The sequence below is a fragment of the Silene latifolia genome, chromosome 2, assembly GCF_048544455.1.
Source record: "Silene latifolia isolate original U9 population chromosome 2, ASM4854445v1, whole genome shotgun sequence".
NCBI lineage: Eukaryota > Viridiplantae > Streptophyta > Magnoliopsida > Caryophyllales > Caryophyllaceae > Silene > Silene latifolia.
Genome location: NC_133527.1, coordinates 159254572 through 159281449, shown reverse-complemented (window position 1 = coordinate 159281449; position 26878 = coordinate 159254572). Strand labels below are relative to the sequence as shown.

General features: G+C 38.5%; 1 protein-coding gene across 1 annotated transcript; it reads right to left on the bottom strand.

Annotated features, from left to right (window-relative positions):
- Positions 1-482: 482 nt before the first annotated feature.
- LOC141641517 (uncharacterized) lies at positions 483-1888 on the bottom strand. Its single transcript, XM_074450176.1, has 2 exons — positions 814-1888; positions 483-517 (listed from the first exon to the last, which is right to left on the bottom strand). The coding sequence occupies exons 1-2, from the start codon at positions 1886-1888 to the stop codon at positions 483-485; spliced, it is 1110 nt and encodes a 369-aa protein (XP_074306277.1).
- Positions 1889-26878: the final 24990 nt, after the last annotated feature.

The following is a 26878-nucleotide window of genomic DNA, read 5'->3' as shown; positions in this document are numbered from 1 at the left end:
TATTTGACAAAAATTCCGTTCCATTATCGCTTTGTACTATCTTAACCCCCTTCCCAAATTGAGTCTTGACCATTTTACAAAAATTGATCATAAGTTGGCTTACTTCTTGTCTATCACACATCAACCGTACCCAAACATATCTACTTCGGTCATCGACAATAGTAAGAAAATAATGTGCTCCCGATAAGCTTTTTGTGTGATAAGGTCCCTAAATATCACAATGTATTAAAGTAAACAATTCATCACTCCTCTTATTATTGGACTTAAAAATAGACCGAGTTTGTTTGGCCCGACAACCCGGGTCACAAATATTGTTCAAATTCCAAGACAAATTAAAACCAACTAAATCTGAGAAGAGAGGTAAAATACTGCTAGAAGGATGCCCAAGACGTTTATGCCATAACTGAGAATCCGTGCTCACATTTGCTTGAGCCACCATATGTCCTTGCTCTCCTTTGAAATAATAGACCCCGTCATTGTGCTCACCCCTCCCAATATTCATCCTCGTAGATTGGTCCTGTATCACACAATGATCATTATAAAAGGTCACAACGCAATTGTTTTCCGTAATTAATTGTTGTATGGAAATCAAATCACAAGTTAACGATGGAACGTAAAGCACATCTTTCAATGTAAAATTGTCATTTAAGATTACTTTTCCATGTTCCACTGTCACTATTTGTGACCCATCTGGCAGGCTCACGGTGGACTCCCTTCCTTTCCAAACATCAACTAGCAATTCTCGTCTACCTGTCATGTGATGCGAACACCCGCTATCGAGTAACCAATGACCGCAATTTACATTATTCATACCTGAATTCTGCTTGCTATTGTCGCCTTTATTCAAAAAACTCCGCAACTGTGTAACTTCATCAGGAGTGAAGTTGTCTTCCTCCGTCACTGTAGCAGCATTAGCCTGGTTGCCACGACCCCTGCTTCCTCTGCCGCGGCCTCCGCGATTCCCTCGGCCTCTACCTCTGCCATGCTTCTCCCAGTACTTATCTTCCGCATGCCACAATTTTTTGCAATGAGTGCAGCGGATAACCTTGATGTATTCACCATCCTTGACAGAATCAAATCTGACATTTCCGTCATGGCTCGAACCTTCTGCAACTTGTACGGACATGGCTGCTTCGACTGAGACCTCCTTCTCCTTGGTGACAGCATGGTGTCGCTCTTCACGGAGTACAAGGGCATAGGCACGAATTAGCGGTGGGACTTCATCTTCGATTAATAAATTGGATCGGATCTGCCCATAAAGAGTATTGTCGAGCCCCATCAAAAATTGACGTACCTTCGCTTCTTCACACTCCTTGAGCATCGTGGCAGCGGCGCCGCAAGTACAGCGCGGAATCTTGCTGTAATTTCCCAACTCATCCCAAATAGCCTTTAACTGAGTATAATACTCGACTACGGATTGATTTTTCTTCTGCTTGCATTCATTTAAATCGCTCTTAAGTTGATGAACTCGAGGCGCATTGCCAGCGGAATATCGATCACGTAATTCCTTCCAAATTTCCATGACTGTCTCTGAAAAGGCTATACTGGGATGAAGTTTTGGGTGAATCGAATTTCGTAACCACGCCTTAACCATAGCGTTGCACTGGCGCCAGGCAACGGCTTCAAGAGTTTCTGCCTCACCTTCCACCACTACCGGTTTTTTGACTGTACCCTCGATGAAGCTTAATTTATTTTTAGCATCGAGAGCATTCCGGACTGCATCTGCCCACAACTGATAATTATCTCCATCAAAAGTTATTTGAGATAGAGATTGAGTTGTGCTTTCACTCGGATGCAAGTATAGGGGTGACGAAGGGGGAATGAACTCTGTTTTCTTATCATTGTGTTCTGGTTTTTCAGATTGAATAATAACTTGTCCCTGCGTCATATTGAAAGATTGTTTTGTTTTTTTTTTTTTGTTTTTTTTTTTTAAATTTAAGAGAAGAACAAAAGAGCCAGGATTTAGTGCTCTGATGCCATGAAAGAATGGAATACGCAGGAAAGAGAAGAAAGAGGAAAGAATCAGACGGATGATTCAATTGATTGATAATAAGTCAAATACAAAGATGTGATATATATACAACTCCATCAATATTGACTACCTAATATTACGCAAATAATATAGGCAACTAATTATATGGTTAACTAATATAGGTAATATATTATACACCTAATATTTACATGACTAGAATAACAATATTGTATTATCTTGATAAGATCTAAATTGTTCAATATTGTGTTTGTTGAAAATCGTGAATGGCTTGTTGTCGATGTCGCGGGTGTTATGGGTAAGTTGTGCTGCATTGTTGTTGTCTCTGCCGACAGCTAGTGTGGTGGTGGCAGGGGTGTGTGTCGGGTGATGGTGGTGCTGGTAAGGGAGCCACCGCGGCTGGGTGGTCTACGGTGGAGGCGGTGCATGGAGGGGCTGCCGAGGGAGTGCAAAGTGTGTGTGTGTGTGTCTCGATTAAGTCGTGTAAGTGTGTGTCTTGTTTATGAATTAGTTTAGGAGTTAGTTGAGTTAGTTATGCGTTAGTTGATGAGTTAGTTTTAGTTATGGGTCGAGATTTGAGTTGGGTTTGAGACGGGTTTTTAGATTAACATTTACGTAATAATATAATTTATATAATTAATTTATAATTAGTTTAATTGTGTTGTATGATTAACTTGTTAGTAATTATAATTATTATAACTGTTAGGTGACGGTTTTATTGGAGAGTGCTAGTATTGATTAACTCGGATTGCGTAGTTGGATATTTCGCGTCACGTAGGATAACTACTCAACTCGACTTTTGTGAAATTGAATGGATGCGTAAGTTATTATAGTTGGATTGGATTATTGTGGTTGTTTATTATTGGATTGAAATATTCGTATTGGCATATTATTTTATTGGTTATCCTCAGTCTCGGACTGGGATGACATTTGTGTTTATATTGTGGGGCATAATATTGTTATGAGATTATCCTCAGTCTCGGACTGGGACGACAATGAGTTATGAGATATCCTCAGTCTCGGACTGGGACGACATTTGTGCTTATCCCCAGGCCAGGAGGTGGCGGGACGACGGTGTGGTGGAGCCTCGGTCACGGACCGGGACGACTAGTGTGGATATGATGGCAATTGGTGGTGGTATTTATTCCACGTGTTTACATCTGTTAAGTTTGTATATTTAATGTTGTGTGATTATCCTACTCAACCTCATGGTTGACAATGTATTCGTGAACACCTGTGATGAACCATAAATGGGGAGCAGACTTGCAGGTGCTTGAGTTAGCTGACTTGGGAGCATGAGATTGTGTGAGGACTTGACCGTGGCCTAGGCGTCTAGCTGACTTAATTAGTTCATCACGATTTAATTAATAGTCTATTCATTTTATTTCCGCTGCGAATTTGTATTTATTTTTATTTCAGTTGGGTCTAATCATGTTGTAATAAAACCGTTATTTCAGTTTAAGTTATTAAAGTACTTTGATTTGTTTTAATTTGTATTATTTACCTCGGGCAACCGAGATGGTAACATTCCTATTTATTGGGAATGTCTTGCTAAAGGTTCCTAAATAAATGGGGGTGTTACAAAGTGGTATCAGAGAAAAACGATCCTCGGGCCTAACCAATAAATATAAAAATGAATTAGGATGTGTCTAATAAAATGAACCCCGGTAGAAACTGTCAGGAGCCCTTTTGGCTTAGGATGAGAAGGTACCCTCATTCCGAACCCCGACCCTTCCAGTTTTGAACCAGTTACCTTGAGAGATATTGAAGAGTGGGGTAATTTAAAATGAATATTGTTTATTTTCTTAGTAGTCATTGTTGCCTTGGATATGTATTGTTTTCGTTGGTGACCAAGGTTACGGGACGTAACCTTGATTTTAAGGAGAGTGGGATGGATGAAATAAAGATTTGATGTTGAGCATGTAAGTAATTGAAAATTGATATTGATTATTTGATTGGATGATTATAGTAGTATCATGTCTAGCGATATGCAGTTATGTGAATGTACCCCACATTAGCAAATTAGTTAACTATAAAGACATAAGAGTACCCCGATATTAGAAACTTAGTTAAATTTAAAGACCAAAGCAAGCCTTCCTTGCACTGTTTAGACCAGGTACATAAACTTGACAACACCCTACCCCCTTACTTAGCACACATACTTTTAAGCAATCCCTCATCTACCACACAAAGGCCACCTCAACTTACCTCAAATCATTTTTAAAAATTAAACACACTCATCATAAATAAAACCAATCCTTTAAATTAATCCTCTATAATATAATAGTTACCTATGAACGTGTAGCCCGTGTCCGTTCTCCGTAAACCTATCGTATCGTTATTGTTAATCTTTTTCTGGACAAACGGCCATAGAAACTAATTTGCGTTCCCACGGTCCAACAATCGACAAAATCCGCTCCCAAGTTTTTTTTTTTATAAACTTGGATGTGTCGTATAAATTACCATTTGCTAACGATGCTAGTATTTTAATGTAATTATTTGTACACAGTAATTTCAAAATCAATTAATACCCCATGAAATTAGATTACCAGTATGGCAAGGACACAAAAACTCACAAAACTCCATTAATTACCCACCCAAATTCGTGTCGTATAAATTACCATTTGCTAACGATGCTAGTATTTTAATATAATTATTTGTACACAGTAAACTCAAAATCAATTAATACCCCATGAAATTAGATTTTCAGTATGGCAATGCAATGAGGTGTTAATTAAGGCGCAACCCACCCAAAATCCACATCGCAAACCTGCGAGACCTCCATTTTTGGTTAATCTGATTAGATCATGTAACTAACTATCACTAACTAAACAGGTAATAACCGAAATAGCACCTGTGAATAGGCGTATCCACGGGGGTGCAGTGGATGCACCCGCACCCCCTGTTTCTGCAAAAATAAGTAAAACAAACAGCGTATATGTTTCAGTAGTATTTAGTTGGTGCAGTGGTTTGAGTCCCACCATCTTCCCCCTGCCATTCAGGTTCAAATCTAGCTACTAGCATTTTATTTTTTTGGGTGGTCTTTGGGTTTCGAGATTTATTGGCCCATTTCATCAACTAAAAAAGCAAGCATTAATTACAACTTCTAGCCCATTTCATATATTCATGGCATTATTACCCCTATCATACTTGGGTTATATTAAATATTAATTACTACTTTTTTTTTGATGGAAAATATTAATTACTACTTTTAGCTATTTAGATATATTCATGTATGAACCTCAAAATTTCCCTCAAAAAAAATGTATGAACCTCAAAAAAAATTTATTTCATTTAAGCAACCTTTATTACCATATGTTTAAGTGTTATTCTATAGATAATATAAATTGTTATGTTTTGATGTTATGGATGACCAAGATAAATATTTTATTATTTGTAATAGTGATAAAATAATATTTTCAATGAAAAAACTTTCGTAGAAATCCGCACCCCCGTTACTAGAATCCTGGAGACGCCACTGCACCTGTGTGTAATTAATGGTAACTAATGGCCCAAACGCTGGTTTAAATGCGTGAATCGAAGCATATAATGCCATTTATTAAGTCACAAAATCTTGTCATTATTAACCACCACCCCAAATAATTACTGGGGTTAAGAAGTCCCAAGAATAACCCAAAATGAGATAACACACACCCCCACTAATTAAACATCCTGCAAATTAAACAAGCAAAGAACCTGAAAGACCAAATACAAACCCATAAATTAATAGTGCCAGGTCATTATATTCAACGTTAAGCCATGATTTGAGGCAAAAGTACTAAGAACTGGCAAAGTTATAAAAACCCAAAGCAAACTCGAAAAGATAAAAAGGGCCAAAGCAGTATGGAAAACAAAGAAGAGAAGACAACGAGGACCAAAGCAACATGCTTGTATCATGAGTGCCATATGATCACAGCTTTGCATTGGGCCGAATGATGCCGCCAGTAGAAATTCAAACCCACCCGCCAAAAGACCAGCCAAACTGACCCATTGCAGAATATCTCAACTATTCATCCTACTATTCATAAGGAATAGTGCTAAGGCTTACGGCTTACCCACTTTTAGATAAAGGGTGGATACGGATTAAATTCATGTTCATATATCTTGTAATAACATAAAATTAATTTGTTATCATAATAACTTGTATTAGTTAATGTGATACTCAACTGTATATGTAATACCCGCCCTTTTAGGGACTCGTTGACCGACCTTTAGGAGCAGGTGAAGGTTCTTGGGAATGCGTGCCAGAGATGCCTAACGTCTTGTTAGGATATGAGGATGAGTGGTACTCGATAGAGTAGAGGTTACTCGATCGAGTAGCTTGGGTAATCGATCGAGTAGGGACCACTCGATCGAGTAGGTTGGTTACTCGATCGAGTAGCGTCTTTACAGCGAGGGTTTATAATCGTGTTTTGTTAAAACCGCAAATCATTTCCGCCTCCTTCCTTCAGACCTATATGTCGCCTCCCTCCTTTCCCTTCACCAAATACCTTCCATGGGAGCCTTTGAGGATGCTAGTGCCTTGAGGATAAGTTGCTTGAATCGGGTAGCGGTCTTAACAGGTCTTAACAACGTTGTGAGATGCGTAGGTATGTCATCATCATCGTCTTTGTCTTTGTTGTTCCTTGTAGGGTTGTAGTGGTAGTAATAGACTTGTATGCTGTTTGTATAGGGGTTGCGTGCTTGGTTGATGTCTTGTGGTTGATCGAAGGATTGCTGCGGTTGGCTTAAAGGTAGGTTCGCCTACTCAATTTCTGTTGGTTGTCTAGTGTGTCGGTTGTTATATCGTACTGTATCGTTGTTGTGACCGTGTGGCTGATTGTGTATGGTAATCGGTCGGTGTGTGCTGTTTCATTGGTTGTTGTTATAGTGCAGCTGTCTGTGATTGATTGTCTTTGATTCTCGAGGTGCGTCCTCGGCTGAGTGGAGTCACTTGCGGGAGTGGCTTCACGCCCTAGTTTCGCCCTCCCTGGAACCCGCCACGGGAGGGGATGTACACATTAATGGGACAGGGTATCGCTCAGTATGATGAGCGGGGCTTAGGTGGGAACGGCTGCGGACCCCCACTGGCAGCGTTGGTCCAGTGGACAGTCGGTGACGGTAATTGGTTGGAGTGGTTGTGACTAGTGTGTGAGTTTGGCTGTGTTCTAATATATTGGTAGTTGATTGTTGTGTCTTGCCTCAGTTACTGACCAAGTTTGGTTTGTCTTTTGTTTGTTTCTGTCGTGTCTGCCGTGATCCCTTATGGTGAGCAGTCAGTCTTAGCAGGTGTTGTCTTTGATGGTAGCTGGAGTCCTGGCAGGGATGAGTCTTCACGAGCAACATTAGGAAGTAGTTATATAGCTTGGACGAGTTGTATCTTTTATATTAATAGTTTGGTTGTATCGCTTGTAAAATAATTTTAAATGTTCTTTTATTGACCTTTGATGATTACTTTCCTTGAGCAACCGAGATGGTGATGCCCTTATATGCTAGGGAAGGTCTTGTTAAGGCTCCTTGGTATATGGGGGTGTCACAAAGTGGTATCAGAGCGACGATTTTAGAACCTGTAACAAATGAGCCTAATGAACATATTGAGTCTAATAAAATGAACCTGGTGTATGTATATTGGGAGCCCTAGCTGATGTTAGATTTTGGGTGAGTAGGCGCCCTCATTTCAAAATCATGGCCCCATTGTGCTTAAGCCAGTCACTGGGTATGGGAATGTTGAGTCGGCAATTATGTGCCTAATGTGTATAGTGGTCATACTAGAATTATTCGTGGTAAAGTTTCTATTGAGGTTAGCGTGTGTGTAATAGCTATGTTAGAATCATATATGATAAAGTTCCTAATGGAGCTAATGTGTGTGTGTGATGATAATGGGAAATGTGAAAGTTGGTGCATGAATAGAGTTGTGTGTGAAAAGAGTAGGAATTTGGAATAATGTATGGAGTTTGGTGACGGTCGTAATTGCTTCAAGTTGTTAGTACTGGTAGTTCCTATAAGAATTTACAAATCTTATAATAGTAATAATAATGATAGCTAAAAGTTGTGAATTTGTGATAATAATTATCAAAATTGTAATGGATGAATGTGATATATGAATGGTTGAAAGCTTCCGTTTGTGACATGATTAATTTGAGTAGACTAATTTGTTTATGCTGAGACACGGTTGCATTGCTAATAGACTCGGATGATACATGATAATTCAATGTTAAATGAGTGATTAGATTAAAGTGATTACAAGTTCCATTAGTGAAGTTGTGGGCATGAAGTAATGCGTCAAACGTATGCGTAAACGATTTAATAGCATGGTAAATTATGTTGTGTGAAGTTCGTTATAGAATGATATGGTATGTATCTTAGTTGGTGAAACCGTTGCGATACATTTGAGTAATAGTATGATGTGAATGGTTATGGTTATGGTAACCGGTGACGACTTCTGAACTTGGTTTAGAGTCGACACGTGATGTTGTTTTGCAGGAATCTTCAATTAATCTCGTAATTCCGACCGTGTACCCAACCTTACTTGACCGATTATGAGTGCCTACTAGACCGAGTAGACCTCACTCGATCTAGTTAGGAAGCTATGACGTCGAGGATGTAGGAATTTCCTACGGAAACTCGACCGAATAGCGCCTACTCGATCGAGTAGAGGGCACTCGATCGAGTACCCGACTTACTCGATCGAGTACGCTACAGTACAGGAAATTCCGCGGGTTCATAAACCCCTTCTTAATTCATTCTTGTTATTCTTATTCTTATTTTCGCCAACCCTAATCCCTAAATCCCTCTCAAACTCTTTAATTCTTGTGTTTGTGGTAATCCAATTGGTGATTTTTCCTGTCTAATTTCGTTCTTCTTGCTTCCTAATTGCTAAAGGTATGAATTTTCTTTCTATTTTAATGCTTTTAATCAATTGGAAATACATAGGGTGATAGAAAAATTTGAAAAGTCGATTTATATGTGAGAAAATTTGCTTGTAATTGTTGTAATGTGATCTAGATATTTCCCTTTTATGATTATTGTTGTTTATGATGCAAGAATCGAATTAAAATTTAGCATAAAGTGGTCGAAATTTTTAGGCTTTGATAAATTGAGTTGATTTTTGGTTGCCTATTACTTGTAAAGGGAAGGAAATTGGGTAAGATATGTTGTGTATATCATGTGGGAAGTTGATTTTTGTGATTTTCGCCCCAAAATTTGTCTTAAAACTCCGTCTTAAAAGTGTCCCAAACTGAAATTCGTCTCATATAATTGGAAATTTGAGTTGTACATGAATGTATTTTGAAGATTTAAGTCCTAAAAGTTGTAGTAGTTGAGTTAATTCATGTTATTTATGTCACAATTGCCACAGCTGTAGACACCGTCTGAGCTATAAGGATTTGAAATTTTACTTGTAATTTGGGAATTGTTGGTGATACTGTGTACTTAGATGATTCTTTCGTGATTAAATATGTGTACTTTGTATGTTTTGGTGCATATGTGTTGGTGTATTTAAATGGTATGTTGAAATAGATGCCGAGACTAAACTTAAGGACCAGACAAAGTAAGAGGGGCAGGGCTGCCCAGCCCGAAGTTGGGGAGGGGAGTGGACCGGTGGTACCAGCTGTACCAGAGTATCCGTCTGTGGTCTTTGTGGACTACGCACAACGGGATAGGTTTGTAGCCTTACAATCCCGTAAGATGAGACCGACTCGCTGTGTGGACACGACTCTTTTAGAGGACCTGGGTGTTAAGACGGATGTCCGTCATATCTTTGAGACTTTGGGATTCAGCGGGCTATACCGTTTACGGAAACATTCATATGCTTTTCTGACCCTTGAGTTCATGAGCTCGTTTAAATACGAGCCGGCTGAGCAGGCTGTGCAGTTCCGCCTCATTAACACCAGTTTTGTTTTGACCATGGACCTTTTTGCCTCTCACCTTGGCTTGGCTAAGCCTCCCAAGGGATCCCTTCGTGACATACCATCTGAGTGTGGAGGTTGCCGCCTTATGCCCTGTATCACCGGGAAATCAGCTCCCACCGCTAGCAACATGTTGATCAATGATGTGCAACATGTCACCTTGAGGATCTTTCTCCGTGTCGTGTCGTGTCTCCTTTACGAGAGGTCGGATATGAGCAAGTTGAACTCCCACGAGTTGTTGCTTTTGATGGCGTACCTCAACCCCGAGAGGACTGAGGAAGTGACCTTCAATGCTCCCGCTATGGTATGTGCCAGTCTTGCTTTGATGGCCTCCTCTAGCACTAGGTTTCTGAGTTGTGGTGCTATCGCCACACGTTTAGCTGAGAAGCTAACTTCTTTTGAGGCTTCCTCGGAGTACACCCCTCTAGCCACCCCGGCCCCTACCATGGACAGAGATTACTTCCTCGACCTGAAATGGTTTAGAACTTTGGAGGATGGTAGTTTAGCATGGAGAGTGTGGGGAATGAGTTGGATGAAGATACCAGCTCCTAAGCACCTCCCACCGACAGAGCCTTTACCTGAGGCAGTGGTAGCTGCTGATTCTGATGAGGAGGAGACTGAGGCGCGTCCTGCGAGGCAGACGTACTTCATCGACCCGGAGATCCTCCGAGTCTTGCCTGATCCGAGGAAGGGGGAGAATGTGAGAGCTGAGGAGGATCGCCCTAGGATAGGGAGAGGGCCACGCCGAGTGCGGGAGAAGATGGCTGAGACACAGCCACAGCCGGCAGCACCACCACAGCACCCGTTTCCTTGTTACCCTTACCTTGATACCCCGGAGACACGTGAGAGCTACCTGGCAGAGAGAGTGTCCTCTACCTTGATGCTCCGGAACATGCATGAGATGGCGTATACTCAGGGCATTGAGACCTCGGGACCGCATCTGGTTTGGTGGAGGGGAGTTGGGGATTACAGTGGGGTTTTCCACTCTTAAGGGGTGGATGCGTCCACATGGGGAGCACCTCAGTCATATCCCTGCGGCGGTTTGACCCCTTGGTACGTGAGACCAGATGCTGGAGCCGGTGGTGATGCGGGTGTTGGCACATCAGGAGCAGGCACGTCAGGTGGCGGAGGAGGGGAGGACGAGGTGATGGATGAGCAGCAGCAGCAGGAGTGATACTCCTTTTTCTCTTGTTATGTTTATCGGTTACGTTGGATATTAGTTATTTTTATTCGTACTTATTATATTCGGTTTGTATTGGTGGCCATAAGGTCGTACTTGCTTTTCCTAGACTTGTTTGCAGGATTTGTGGTCGGGTTATCATCCTGACTCGCGGTTATGCGATCATATATATATATATATATATATATATATATATATATATATATATATATATATATATATATATATATATATATATATGCGGGATCTCGTGAGTTTGGTTCTTACGGTGAGTTGTGAGTTTGGAAAATCTAGACCACTAGATTAAGGTAAACCTACGACTGGGATCAAAACTTAAAAATAAATAAAAAAGAGTATGTTCCTCCAAAAACAAACACAGATACTTGTGCATATCATCTCAGTTTCTTCAACTTTCATTTTCCTCTTCAACAATGGCGTGCAATTTATTATCAATTGAAATTGCAGTTGACATTAAAGAAACAATCACCAAATTTCCCAAACAATCACACGGCTCTCTCACCACCACAAAGTGGCGAGGAGAGAGATAATCGTCGCCGTAAACAATCACACCACAATCAATCAACTCATTGTTTTAATGGCGATTCTATACGCCTTAGTAGCTCGAGGAACTATTATTCTCTACGTATTTTGCGTCGTAACCGACAATATCGGCGCTATCTCGCATCAAATTCTCGAGAAGCTTTCTAGTGATGGCGATTCACGGCTTTGTTTTTCGCAAGATCGATATATTTTCCATATTCTTAAAGTTGATGGTCTTGTCTTCCTTTGTATGGCGAATGACACCTTTGGCAGTAATTTAACATCTCAATCTTTCTCATATGAATTTGTGTATTTTGATTTGTGCTTGGGGTTTTGATTTATGATTTGTTCGTGTAGTTAGAGTTTCGAATGATTGTGTAGTTAGGGCAATGAATTAATCAATTCATTCATTCATTTATTCAATAATTGCAGTTGTTACAATTAAGAAGAAGAAGAAGGAGAGATTAGCTAATAAAGTTGAAGATCAATGGTTAATTTCATCGCATGCGTGGTGTAGGTGGACGAAGGAGAGCGACGGTGGTGTGCAGTGGAACAATGGTTTCAGAATGTCTGATATCAGCGTGCAGTGAAAATAAATGTGGAGCAGACCAAGATCCGGGAACGCTTTGTTATTATTCTGGGCGATTCGTGGGCCATGGACTGTTGGTCATAGGAGGTGATAGTCTGCTTGGTGTCCTCTAGGTAGTCATACAAGGAACAAAAGGCTGATAAATTTCATAGTCATCCTTCAGTGGACGGTGCAAAAACACACAAACCCAGTGAAACTGGGAATGAAGGTATGAACATTGCCTTGACATCGGCTAGAGCAATGGGATCGGGGATTAGTGAGAAAAAACATGGTTCGAAAAGCCCGGATTTCTGTGCTATATGGTTGATTCTGGTAAAGATGTTGCTACTTCAAGGGAAAAATAGTCCTTTCCAATTTGAAGCTGTTGTTAATCCAAGCTTAGAAATGGAAGATGGGAAATTTGAAATGATAGGAGTGTCAATGCCATGCTTAATCAATCATTCAATTTCTGCAAATCAAAAAGAAGAAGAACAAGGCTTAGCCTAATCATCTAGAAGAGCATCAGTTGAGGTGGCTCCAATTGGATTTGGTGAATCAATGAAACAAAAATAAGAAATGATAGGTGGAAATCATTACATGATATTCCAAAAAAATGTAGTAGAACATATAACGATATGATTTTTTGTATGCCCCTGTTTTTGTTCCTCTAATACTCCTAGTTTATCACAGCGCCTATTCTCATTTGGCAGTGTTATTCAGATTAAGTGTTGGTTAAATGGTATAGTTATGGATCAATTTGCTCATTTGTTGAGAAATGACTTGACGGTAATTTGTGGATTGAATAGAAATAAAGTTGTACATTAAATCGCAACGGGCTCGTTTAATTGTGTCTATTATTTGACTTTATTGTTGTGATAGATTGTTAGGAAATTGTGACATTATAACATATAGGCCATGCAAAATCAAAACCGTATTGAAGAGTCGAGGACGAGGGCACCTAAGAGGGGGAGGGGGTGAATTAGGTGTCTATTTAAAATTTAAGCTTAATGAAAGCTTCTTTAAAAAACTCTTAAACACTTTAAACAATGCTTAGATGAAAGGAGAAGTCGATACTTAGAACTAGAGAGTTAAAAGTATTCAACAACGATTCAGCAAGCAGAAGTTACAGTGTACTTAACAGTTGATTCTGTAGATAAAGACGTGAGTAGAGTGTGCAGCGGAAATAAAACGAAATAGACACGACTAACGATGTTTTTAAAAGCTGGTTCGGTCACTACTCCGCGACCTACGTCCAACGCTATTTTATTAAACGTCTCAGAAGTAAACTCATACAAACTAAGACCACCCCGAATAATAAAACAACTCCCCAACCTACTCCGGTTGCTAATGCTTAAAAGCTACTCCGCAATAAGACTCTTGCTTTGGGCTACTCCGCCGATAGACTTCATGCTCAAAAGCTACTCCGCTTCGAAGACTTCATGCTTAAGGATAAGTCTATCCTAAGACTTTTGGTTCTACCCGTTTGTTACAAGACAACTTATCTCAATGTTGTTCACTCAATTGAACGGAGGAGATAAAGTTTAAGTACAAAACACGGGATCCTTGAACACGACTTAAAACGACTAGGTGCAACAACAAACTCAAGTAAAAGACTCAAAAGATAAATAAACAAACTTGCAAAAGATTCAAAGATTTTGAAATGATAAACGGTTTTGCAAAGTTAATTTACTCGATTGAAAGCTTAAGTCTTTTTCAGTTTAAAACTCGTTTGTTGCACACTTGTAAAAATGAATTAAGCAAGCTATTTATAATGTTCAAGTAGTATACTTTACATTAAAATATCTTACACTCATAAGTACAAGTGATTAAAATAATGTAAGTAGTTTGCTTGGGTAACATGCAAAGCCAACCGAAATGCTCTCCAAGAAACCGAGTATTCTTCCTCAAGAAATCGGTGCCTAAGATTGCAAGAAACCAGGTTGTGCACACATACAAAAATAGGCTGGGTTTTTCAACAAGAAACAAGCATAAATGGTTGTGTTTATGGGAACCATAAACATTTCCATAAATGTAAAAGCAAGCAACCCATTTATAGTAAGTGTCTTATTGTGCAAGCAAACTCCTTAGCAAGTCATTGAAAGCTCTATATTCTTTAAAAGACTTCAAAGTATTTCCAGAAAACATTTGTGAAAGTTAAAAGCACTTTAACAAATATTCAAATATTTTCGAAATATTTCTTTCAAAGACGAGCCTTAATTAACTGTTGACTCAACTGTTGTTTTTGCACCTAAACGTAAATTCGTGTTAAACGATCACCTTACAACACATGACATTAGCACTAATGACTATCTTCATCTTTGATCTTCATGATGACATTCTTGATAACCTTGAATTGACAATTGGAGCTTCATGCTACATGGTTAAACTTAAGAGGCACACAATTAAATAACAAATGAGATTAATTTGTCTTAAGGCATCATCAACACAATCTTAATCAAATTGGGTTTATTCAATTTCCCCCTTTGATGATGGCAAGACAAATAAAATTCAGTGTGCAATTCCTCCTTAATCCATGGTCAAGGTTAACAAGTCAAAACATGATCAAAATAAGATGCATAAATACATGGTCATTGAAAATTAATCAAATTTTTCGTTAGCCTAGGTAGAACATATTATCGCCAAGTAAACATAGTTACGGTATACGCAAGCCTAAAAGTCATTGAATCACCACCTGCAATTTTAAACAACTTCCCCCTCTTGACATCATCAAGTAGGAAGAACACAAGTCTAAATAAGGATTAGAGTTATACAAAACAAATTGTTCAACAACTAACAACATAACCAATATTAGTAAATTATCACAAACACAAAGCCAAGGTAAAAAGGGATTAGAAAGGCTTTTGTTTTGATTAGGCAATAGGCATGGTTATGGCAAAAAGCTTGGTACGACATACGGCATAGGCTAGGCACGGCTAGGAGCAAGAGATCAATCATCGGTTTCTTCGGTTTCATCTTCTCCAACCAACCCGTGAACCATCTCCATAAGCTCTTCATTTTGACCCTTAACCTCCTTGAGTTCCTTACGCAAACCCGACACTTCCAAACGAAGACCCGCAATCTCACCCATTTGAGCATGTTGGAGATCCAACAAGGCTTTGACATCCTTAGTGAGACGTGTCATAGAAGACGATTGCATAGAGGAGGAGGCGACATCCGTAGCCTTCATACCCGACCAAATACGAGCAAGTTTATCACCATCAATTTTCAAGTACATTTGTGATAAAACTCCCGAGGTCATAGTGTCACACATGTGATCCACACCGAAACTAGTCGAGTCCACAATATCCATTTTCTCGAAAATGACCGATAACCACATCCCATATGCTAACACGGTGGAACTATCAACCTTACGCTTTTCAACAATCTTAGCAAGATGATCAATGTGAAAGAACATCAAAGCGGGTAGGTTAATTTGAAGGTGTTTAGCAAGATAATAAATCAACCACATGTCTAGCACACCACACACACCACGGCTCTCATTACAAGGAATCAAGGTTCTAAAAATGAAATTGAAAAAGAACCGGTGGTTTATTTTGATTTCTCTCGGTTTTAGTGTGATAGGGGACGTAGCTTTGGGACTTAGAAACTTTGTTACGGTCAAGGAACTTATACCATCAATAGTCGGCCAACCACCCTTGGGAAATGAGGATAACCCGGTTGTAGGAATACCGAGCAATTTCCCAACAATGTCAACATTGAGACACAAGGGTTTGTTATTGATAACGGCGGTAAGACTACCCGATTGGACATCGACTTTGACCGTAGTATAAAATTGAACAATCTCCGCTAAGTAAACTCGGTTATAGATATTAAGAAGACTCTCCCACTTTTGTGCATGAATTGCATCTTTAAAGAATTTAAAAGCAGGGGACGAATCATACCATTCGAGTTCATAGCGACGGCCCGATTTAAAGTTCCCTTGGATGACATGCTTGCAACAATCAAATATATCCTTTGGAAAGCGATACCCATGAAGAATTTCAAGTGCCTTGGACTTGTTCTCATCAAGAGGTTGCTCAATAGCAATCATAGCACTATTCGATTCATCGGCTTCCTTTGCCATTTCTTCCACTTTCCTTTTCTTTGAGATAACCCGAGTGGACATTCTCCTTGCTTTGCCTTTCGGTTTGGGAACGGTTTCCTCCTTGAATAACTCGTCATCATTGAAGACGGCATTCAATTTCTCCGTGTCAATTTCCGTTTCCACAACCGTTGCCTCACTCACGGTTTTGCCTGTCCTTTTTCTCCTTTTATTTCCAACCAAATCTTTCAACATCTCATCATCACCAACACTTCCCTTCGATTTCGATTTTGATTTCGATTTCGATTTTGATTTCCCATTACTCTTCTCACCGGATTCCTCAACAACATTCTCAACACTCTTTTCTTTTTCCTCACTTTTTTCAATTGATTTTTCAACACTCTTTTCTTTTTCTTTTTCAATGTTTTCCTCATTCTCCTCTTCACTTTCATTTTTCTTTTCCTCACTGTTTTTCTCTCCTTCCTTCTCGGCATCCTCATCAACAATCTCCTCATCATTGTTACTTTCCTTACCAACACCAACATCAACTCCCTCAACTTCTTGAATGATTGGATTTCCATCATCATCAACCTCACCAACAACCCGTGAGCTTCCTTCTTCACCCTCGATTTCGGTTGCATGCGGCATATTCAAATCGAATTTTTGATTGAACACCCGACTTGAGAATCTCCTAGCCTCGGCAGCTGTTTTAGGACGATTAGCAACTGATTTCTTCCTTGTCATTGGGGTTTTCGGCACAAAGACTCTAGGTTTCTTTGGTGGTTTTTGATTTTGGGCACTTTTTGATCCAAGACTTTCGATTTGTGGTTCAACCGTTGGTACTTTCGGTTTGTAGGAGTCTCGGATTGCATTCAAGAGTTTCTTAGTTGATTTTAGAGGCATGATTCTTATAGTGAAAGTAAAAGTGACAGTTGGGAGAGGTATGCTTTTGACGGTTTTGGAGAATATTTGGGGAAGGTGTAATTTTTTGAATATTTTGAAAGTGAGTAAGGAGGTCATGATTTAAGAGTTGAAAATTTGGACATGTAGTAAATGAGGTGAATAGTGTTTTAGGCTTTTTTATTTGATTGGTTGAGAGGAAGGTGGGTGTAGCCGGTTAGGTGGGGTTTAGGCGGCTAGGACATGGGTAATGGGGAAAGGAGATTTGATGGTTAGATGATGGTTGAGTGGATCCATGTGAATAATATCTTTACCCATTGGATTTACATGCAAATTAATCATCTAATTCATTGAGTAATACTAACACATAATCACTTATAAAAACAAGTGTAACATTTACTCTAGTCAATCATCGAGGGCAAGTCGTCATAAAATTTTACGCGGAATCCAATAAACCAATTTCCAACCGAAGTTTTACGAATTGTTCTCTTTCAAGCGGTTTTGTAAAAATGTCGGCTATTTGATCTTCCGTTCTACAAAATTTAAGACGAATTTGACCTTTTTCCACATGATTACGTAAAAAATGATGTCTTATGTCAATATGCTTAGTCCTTGAGTGTTGTATAGGGTTCTTTGAAATGTTAATGGCACTAGTATTATCACAAAAGATAGGAGTTGAATCAAAGATAATACCATAGTCCCTTAGTTGTTGTCGAACCCAAAGAACTTGCGCGCAACACAATGCGGCACTTACGTACTCGCTTTCAGCGGTGGAAAGAGCAACGGTGTTTTGTTTCTTAGACGCCCATGAGATCAAACACGGACCTAAGAAAGTAGCCATCCCGGATGTACTCTTTCGATCAACGAAGCTTCCGCATAATAATGCATCCGAGTATCCTAAAAGCTCAAAAGGACAATGTGAGGGATACCAAAGATACAAATTAGACGTTCCAACCAAGTACCTAAGAATACGTTTAACGGCAATGAAATGCGATTCTCTAGGACTAGCTTGGAAACGAGCACATAGACATACACTATATAAAATATCCGGTCGACTAGCGGTCAAATAAAGTAATGAACCGATCATACCTCGATACATCGTTTCATCAACTTTCTTACCATTCTCATCTTTGTCAAGCTTTGTGGACGAAACCATAGGTGTAGAGAAGGGTTTAGAATTAGTCATACCGAACTTACATAGCATCTCCTTTATGTACTTTTGTTGATGAATCATCACACCATCTTGAGTTTGCTTGATTTGAAGCCCAAGGAAGAAACCTAGTTCTCCCATCATACTCATCTCAAACTCAGATTTCATTAGTTCCGAAAAGTACAAATAAAGGAGTTCATTCGTTGCACCAAATATTATGTCATCGACATAAATCTGTACAATCAACAGTTCACCACACTGTGACTTTATGAACAATGTCTTATCCACCGATCCACGCACAAAACCATTTTCCAAAAGAAATTTTGACAAACGATCATACCAAGCTCTTGGAGCCTGTTTTAAACCATAAAGCGCCTTGTCCAATTTAAAAACATGGTTTGGAAATTCATTGTTCATAAAACCCGGTGGTTGCTCCACAAAGACCTCTTCTTCTAAATAACCATTTAGAAAAGCCGGTTTGACATCCATTTGAAACAGTTTGATGCCTTTGTGAGCTGCAAAAGCTATGAGCATACGTATGGCTTCAAGCCTAGCTACTGGTGCGAAGGTTTCATTATAATCAATGCCTTCTTGTTGTTTAAATCCTTGCACCACTAGTCTAGCTTTATTCCTTACGATATTGCCCGAATCATCTAGCTTATTGCGAAAGACCCATTTGGTACCAATCACGGTACAACCAGAGGTCTCTAGGGACAAGATGCCATACCTCATTCCTTCTGAATTGATTTAGTTCCTCTTGCATTTCCATCACCCAACTCGGATCTTCAAGTGCCATGGTGATGTTTGTTGGTTCAATTTGTGAGAGGAACGCATGAGATGCAAAGAAATCATTGAGGGATGATCTTGTTTTCCTTCCCGAATTCAAGTCACTTTGGTCAAGTTAGAAAGGGGTGAGATTTTTGGTGTTTCCACTTCTTTGGTACGATTAAGGATGGTGAGGCTTCTTGGGGTTCTGACTCAACAGTTCGCTCAACTGTTGGTTCTGGTTCATTTTGTGTTTGAGGGTTTGTTTTTGTTTGTTCATTTTGTTCAAGTGTACCCTCATTCCCCCTGGATGTCGTAGCCTCATTTTGTGGTTCAAGTGGTTCTGTTCCCCCTGTCTCTTGGCCAGTTCCTTCAGTCAACAGTTGATCCGATTTGTTGATTCTGCTCCTCTTGTTCGTTTTCCTCGTGTACATCATCCATGTCATGTCGAATCATTCCAAGCTCATAGTCCTCATCATCTTCATCATCCTCTTCCTGTGTATTAGAATGAAAAAGACTAGACTCATCAAATATGACATGCACACTTTCTTCCATTTTCATGGTTCGTTTATTATACACTTTATAAGCCTTGCTACGATCCGAATAACCGACAAATACGGCCTCATCACTACGAGCATCGAATTTACCCAAATTATCCTTTCCATTGTTGTGAACAAAACATTTGCTTCCAAAGCATTTCAAATAGGATAAATTAGGCTTTCTTCCTTTAAGCAACTCGTAGGGTGTTTTGTTAAGCATTTTTCGGATCATAACACGATTATAAATGTGACATGATGTGTTGACGGCTTCGGCCCAAAAATTCTTTGGCAACTTACTACTAATGAGCATAGTCCTAGCCATGTTTTCAAGTGTACGGTTCATACGCTCTACAACCCCGTTTTGTTGAGGTGTAGCACGCGCGGAAAAGTTATGGCTAATACCGTGCTCATCACAATAAGTAATAAATGAGGAATTTTCAAATTCGGTTCCATGGTCGGATCTCAAAGATATGAGCTTTTTATCAAACTTGTTTTGGACCTTTTTCAACTAAATTAAAAATTCATCAAATACTTCATCTTTAGAACTCAAATAGAGAAGCCAAACAAATCGTGAGAAATCGTCAACAATCACACATAAGAAACGACTACCTCCTTTACTTCTAACACGCATTGGACCACATAGATCAATATGAAGTAACTCAAGAGGTTTAGATGTACTAACGAACTTTTTGGATTTAAAGGAGCTTCTTACTTGCTTCCCCTTAGCACAATCATCACACAAACTATTAAAGTCAAATTTCATATTAGGAATGCCATCAACTAAGTCAAGTCGCTTAAGGGTGTTCAATGTTCTAGCATTTACGTGACCTAATCTCTTATGCCAAAGCCATGGGTCGTTCTTTTTCAAAGCACTCATACAAGACATGGTACGACTAGACAATGCAAAAAGATTAGTCAAGTAAACATCTTTAACACGTTTTCCTTCTAGAACAACTTCCCTTGTATTACCATCTAAAACACGACATTCACTAGCACAAAATTCAACGATATTACCATTATCACACATTTGAGATATGCTAAGGAGATTATGCTTCAAACCTTTGACAAGCAACACTTTGTCGACACATTGTGACGATGACTTACCAACCTTCCCGATTGCAATAATTTCACCTTTCTTATTGTCACCAAACGTCACGGTGCCACCATTGTAGGCTTCTAGTGAGAGAAATTGGTTTCTACTTCCCGTCATATGACGTGAACATCCACTTGTCCCAAAGTACCAATTCTTTGCCTCTCACTAATGCCTATAAGAAATCAAGAGGTTAGTTTAGGAATCCAAACGAATTTGGATCCCTTTTTGTGAGTTGTATTGTTAATCAAATCTTTGCGAACCCACTCCTTTTTAGCAACCTTGATGTTCTTATTTAAGTCGTTTAGTCGATTAGGACAACCATTAAAGTCATGACCAATCTTACCACAAAAGTTGCAAACAATATACTCAGGAAGGCCTGCATATTTTCTCCTTCGAAAATCGTCTTGCTTGGTTCCTGTTTACGAAGTTACATTCATCAAATCACACTTTGGAAACCAAGTCCAAATTCTCTTGATTTTGGGACTGATTTATGAGGGAGTCTAAAATGTTTTGGCTACCTTCCCATTTCCTGTAAAACTCTTTAGCATCATGCAACTCTTTGGTCAATGTTTCAATTTTAGCAAGATGGTCAAGATTTAGTTTGCCTACTTTATCGAAAGCGGATTTAGCATGACTACATTCATCACTAAGCAACATAGCAATTTCTTCAAGTTGCTTATTATCATGTCGACACGAGGTAAGGTTAGCTAGCAGTGAGTCTCGTTCTTTAATCAAAATATCAACTTGAATAATTAAAGACTCGTTTTCTTTTTCAACATCGGAAACAACAGTTGAGGCAACTGTTGATTTTGACGAGCTAGCAATATTCGTGAGAACAAGGTTTTCTTTCCTCAATTTTTTAATTTCTTTTCTGAGTGATGGAATGATGTTACTTTCTTTTATCTCATCTAGACACTCTCTAAGATCAACATTTTCTTCAGCAATTTCCTCAAATTGAGTTTGCAAGTCATAGAGTTTATCGTTTTTAGCAAGACTCTTGTCAAGTACATCATCAAACATCAAACAAAGCTTATCCTTAGAAAGAGTTCTCACCTTGTTCTTGAGATTCATTACCTCGGTGTCGGAGTCATCACTGGAGTCGTCGGAGTGCGCCATGAGACAGAGTGCGGATTCTTTCTTTGAAGACTTGGGTCCGTCAAGATCAAGACGAGTTGTCATACAAACTTTGGCATCTAATTCTTCCTCAAGGACATCATCCTCATCGGAATCAGATACACCCCATATTGCAGACATGACTTTATGCTTAAAATCTTTCTTTGCAAAATCTCGTTTTTTTCTAGATTTGAACTCATTCCACTTGGGGCAATCTTTGATAAGGTGACCTTTCTCACCACATTTGAAACAAGCCACCGTGGAATAAGATCTCTTCTTTTGAAAACGTTTTTTGTTAGCATTGTTGAACTTCTTAGGATTGTGACTATTGATCATATCCGCCATGTTACGTGAGTACATAGCTTGCTCGTCATCTCCATCATCTTCCTCATCACTTGAGGTTGATTTGAGAGCGAAACCTCTAGCTTTGGAGCTTTCACCCGAGCGCTTTGCGAGACTTAAATCGTGTGCCATGAGTGAGCCCATTAGCTCATTGAGGGACAATTTGGACAGATCTTTAGCCTCCTCAATAGCCGTCACCTTTGGTTGCCATTTATCACTTAGGCTACGAAGGATCTTTCGGACTATATCCTCAGAATCAAACTCTCTACCTAGACCTTTAAGTTCATTAACAATACTAGAAAAGCGAGAAGAAAGACAATTGATTGACTCATCTTTCATCATATTGAACATCTCATATTGTTGCATGAGAAGGTCAATACGATGCTTCTTGACTTGGGACGTTCCTTCATAAGCAAGATTTAACGTGTCCCAAATCTCTTTAGCCGAGGTACATCCGGAGATGCGATTGATATCTTGTTCACCGATGCCATATTGAAGAATGGACATGGCTTTAGAATTTTTCTCGACTTTACGATAGTCAGCCTCGACATAACTTTCCTCGCTTTTCACGGCACTTTTCCCATCGTAGTCGATGAATCGTTATAGCAAGGGGACCCTTTTGAATAATGACCCAACACTCATAATCCGTACTTTTGACGTAGTGTTCCATACGGTGCTTCCACCAGGAGTAGTTATCCCCTTTGAAGATAGGGTACTTAGTATGTTTCCCATCCATGACTATAGGATCAACTCACTCGGTAGTTAACCGATTATCAAGAGCACAAGACTCGATACCAATTGAAGAGTCGAGGGGCGAGGGCACCTAAGAGGGGGAGGGGGTGAATTAGGTGTCTATTTAAAATTTAAGCTTAATGAAAGCTTCTTTAAAAAACTATTAAACACTTTAAACAATGCTTAGATGAAAGGAGAAGTCGATACTTAGAACTAGAGAGTTAAAAGTATTCAACAACGATTCAAAGAGCGAAGTTCTGATGTACTCAACAGCTGATTATGTAGATAAAGACGTGAGTAGAGTGTGCAGCGGAAATAAAACGAAATAGACACGACTAACGATGTTTTTAAAAACTGGTTCGGTCACTACTCCGCGACCTACGTCCAGCGCTATTTTATTAAACGTCTCAGAAGTAAACTCATACAAACTAAGACCACCCCGAATAATAAAACAACTCCCCAACCTACTCCGGTTGCTAATGCTTAAAAGCTACTCCGCTTCCAAGACTTTTGCTTTGGGCTACTCCGCCGAAAGACTCCTTGCTTAAAGCTACTCCGCAATAAGACTCTTGCTTTGGGCTACTCCGCCGAAAGACTTCATGCTCAAAAGCTACTCCGCTTCGAAGACTTCATGCTTAAGGATAAGTCTATCCTAAGACTTTTGGTTCTACCCGTTTGTTACAAGACAACTTATCTCAATGTTGTTCACTCAATTGAACGGAGGAGATAAGGTTTAAGTACAAAACACGGGATCCTTGAACACGACTTAAAACGACTAGGTGCAACAACAAACTCAAGTAAAAGACTCAAAAGATAAATAAACAAACTTGCAAAAGATTCAAAGATTTTGAAATGATAAACGGTTTTGCAAAGTTAATTTACTCGATTGAAAGCTTAAGTCTTTTTCAGTTTAAAACTCGTTTGTTGCACACTTGTAAAAATGAATTAAGCAAGCTATTTATAATGTTCAAGTAGTATACTTTACATTAAAATATCTTACACTCATAAGCACAAGTGATTAAAATAATGTAAGTAGTTTGCTTGGGCAACATGCAAAGCCAACCGAAATGCTCTCCAAGAAACCGAGTATTCTTCCTCAAGAAATCGGTGCCTAAGATTGCAAGAAACCAGGTTGTGCACACATACAAAAATAGGCTGGGTTTTTCAACAAGAAACAAGCATAAATGGTTGTGTTTATGGGAACCATAAACATTTCCATAAATGTAAAAGCAAGCAACCCATTTATAGTAAGTGTCTTATTGTGCAAGCAAACTCTTTAGCAAGTCATTGAAAGCTCTATATTCTTTAAAAGACTTCAAAGTATTTCCAGAAAACATTTGTGAAAGTTAAAAGCACTTTAACAAATATTCAAATATTTTCGAAATATTTCTTTCAAAGACGAGCCTTAATTAACTGTTGACTCAACTGTTGTTTTTGCACCTAAACGTAAATTCGTGTTAAACGATCACCTTACAACACATGACATTAGCACTAATGACTATCTTCATCTTTGATCTTCATGATGACATTCTTGATAACCTTGAATTGACAATTGGAGCTTCATGCTACATGGTTAAACTTAAGAGGCACACAATAAATAACAAATGAGATTAATTTGTCTTAAGGCATAATCAACACAATCTTAATCAAAATGGGTTTCTTCACGTATATACAATCAAAACCTCAGTAACACCACAATAACACTACAATAACACCAGTGTAGCACCAAAATAACACAAGATTAAAAATAAAACCGAAATAACATCACAATAATAGCACAATAACACGTGTTAAAAAAGAGTAAAAAATCAAAATAGTAAAAAAAATCAAAGTGACATCGGAATAACATCACAATAACACCAGAATAACATCACAATAACATGCAGTAGAAAAAAGTAAAAAAATCAAAAGTAGTAAAAAAAATCAAAGTGACACCGGAATAACATCACAATAACACCAGAATAACAGCACAATAACATGCGGTAAAAAAAGAGTAAAAAAATCAAAGTAGTAAAAAAAATCAAAGTCACACCGGAATAACATCACAATAATGTTAATAATAACGAAGAGAATAACAAAGACAATAACACGTGGTAAAAAAAAGGAAAAAAAATCAAAGTCGTAAAAAAAAAATCAAAGTGACAGCAGAATAACAGTAGAATAACAACACAATAACACGTGGTAAAAAAAAGGAAAAAAAATCAAAGTCGTAAAAAAAAATCAAAGTGACAGCAGAATAACATCACAATAACAGCGGAGTAACAATAACAGCACAATAACATGTGGTAAAAAAAAAAAAATCAAAGTCGTAAAAAAAAAAAATCAAAGTGACAGCAGAATAACATCACAATAACAGCGGAGTAACAATAACAGCACAATAACATGTGGTAAAAAAAATTTAAAGTGACAGCAGAATAACATCACAATAACAGCGGAGTAACAATAACAGCACAATAACACGTGGTAAAAAAAAAAAAGAAAAAAAAAATCAAAGTCGTAAAAAAAAATCAAAGTAAAAAAAAAACACAATAACAACATAATAACAGGAGGTAAAAAAATAAGAGTAAAAAAAATTAAAGTAAAAAAAAATTGGTCCAAAAAGAAAAAGAAAAAAATGTAACATAATGAGAAAATTAGAGAAAAACATAAAGAGAAAAAAAAAACAAAAGTCGTAAAAAAAAGTATAATAACAGCATAATAAAAAGAGATAAAAAAAAAAAAAAAAAAAAAAGTAACACTAACAAAAAGAAAAAATAAATAAATGACACTGCTTATATATGACAGGTAAGATTAGATCTTGGTCATTCATCTCTAATATAATCTAGTGACTGAGATTTCAAAGCGCAAACTCACAACTCACCATAAGAAACCAAACTCACAAGATCCTCTCTCTCTCTCTCTCTCTCTCTCTCTCTATATATATATATATATATATATATATATATATATATATATATATATATATTGTGTTGTGTTAGGGAAGTTTTGGAGTAGCATTTGACCTGTGGCTACTCGACCGAGTGTCACTCACTCGATCGAGTAGCTGCAGGTGTGACACTTAGAGGGTATTCTGATCTCGGGCTACTCGATCGAGTAGCTAAGATACTCGATCGAGTAAGGCCAGCTCGATCGAGTGCCTAACCCACTCGATCGAGTAGCACTGTTACAGGCACTATTCGGAAATTTAAATTGTTTGAATGCTTTTATTTTTGCATATTTTGATCATTATCATGGGTGTTGAAGATTAGCCACATGTTTGGGCCGACTTAGTAGTTATGCTTGGGTCCGTGCTCGACTTATAAATGACATTTTGTGGGAATAGATGTGCCACAAAGGTTTCTTTTATTGCATTCATTTTACTTCCTCAACGTTTACAAGCAAGCCTAACTTATTTATTATCGAAAAGACTTGTTACTTATTTCCTGAAATTTCCATACTTCCATTATACATATTGGACGTACATGTCTTTCATGGTCGTTGATAATCATTCTCATAAAGTAACAGGTGTATATAAGTTAATGTTAGTCGTGATTAGTGAGTAATGTCGACAAGATGCAGAATGTGTCAGGTTAAGTGAGTAATGGCCTGATGGTGAATTTCGGGGACGAAGTTCCTTTTTAGAGGGGAAGAGTAATGTTGCAAAAGAAAAAGCCGAAATTATAATAATTTTTACTATATGTTGTAATGTTTTACCGTATGTTCGTAATGTTTTATAATGTCACTGTTATATTTCAAGCATGAAGCTATAATTGTTTTAATAGTTCTGATGGATAATTTGTATGTTTAAGTAATAGTTGAGTAATTTACTGTGAGAGGTTAGTCATAAAGTGATGAGGATGTCAAGAACAGTAGCGGAGTTGTGCGATTATGAATCATGCATTGTGTGAATCTGTAATAGGATCGTTGTGTGACATGTTTTGTGTGGTAGTTGTTGGCCAGTGAAAGTATTGTCTCGTAGTTGCGTTAATGCGTACCTAAGAAGTTCGGCGTAGTAGTATAACCGTTAGTCGATTTAGTCGTGTTGGTGCATGTTGTGAG

Coding starts and splice junctions, on each gene's coding strand:
- LOC141641517 (XM_074450176.1), bottom strand. CDS start 1,888: ATGACGCAGGGACAAGTTATTATTCAATCTGAAAAACCAGAACACAAT. Junction 518..813: donor CAATAGCAAGCAGAATTCAG/GTATGAATAATG, acceptor TGTGTGATACAG/GACCAATCTACGAGGATGAA.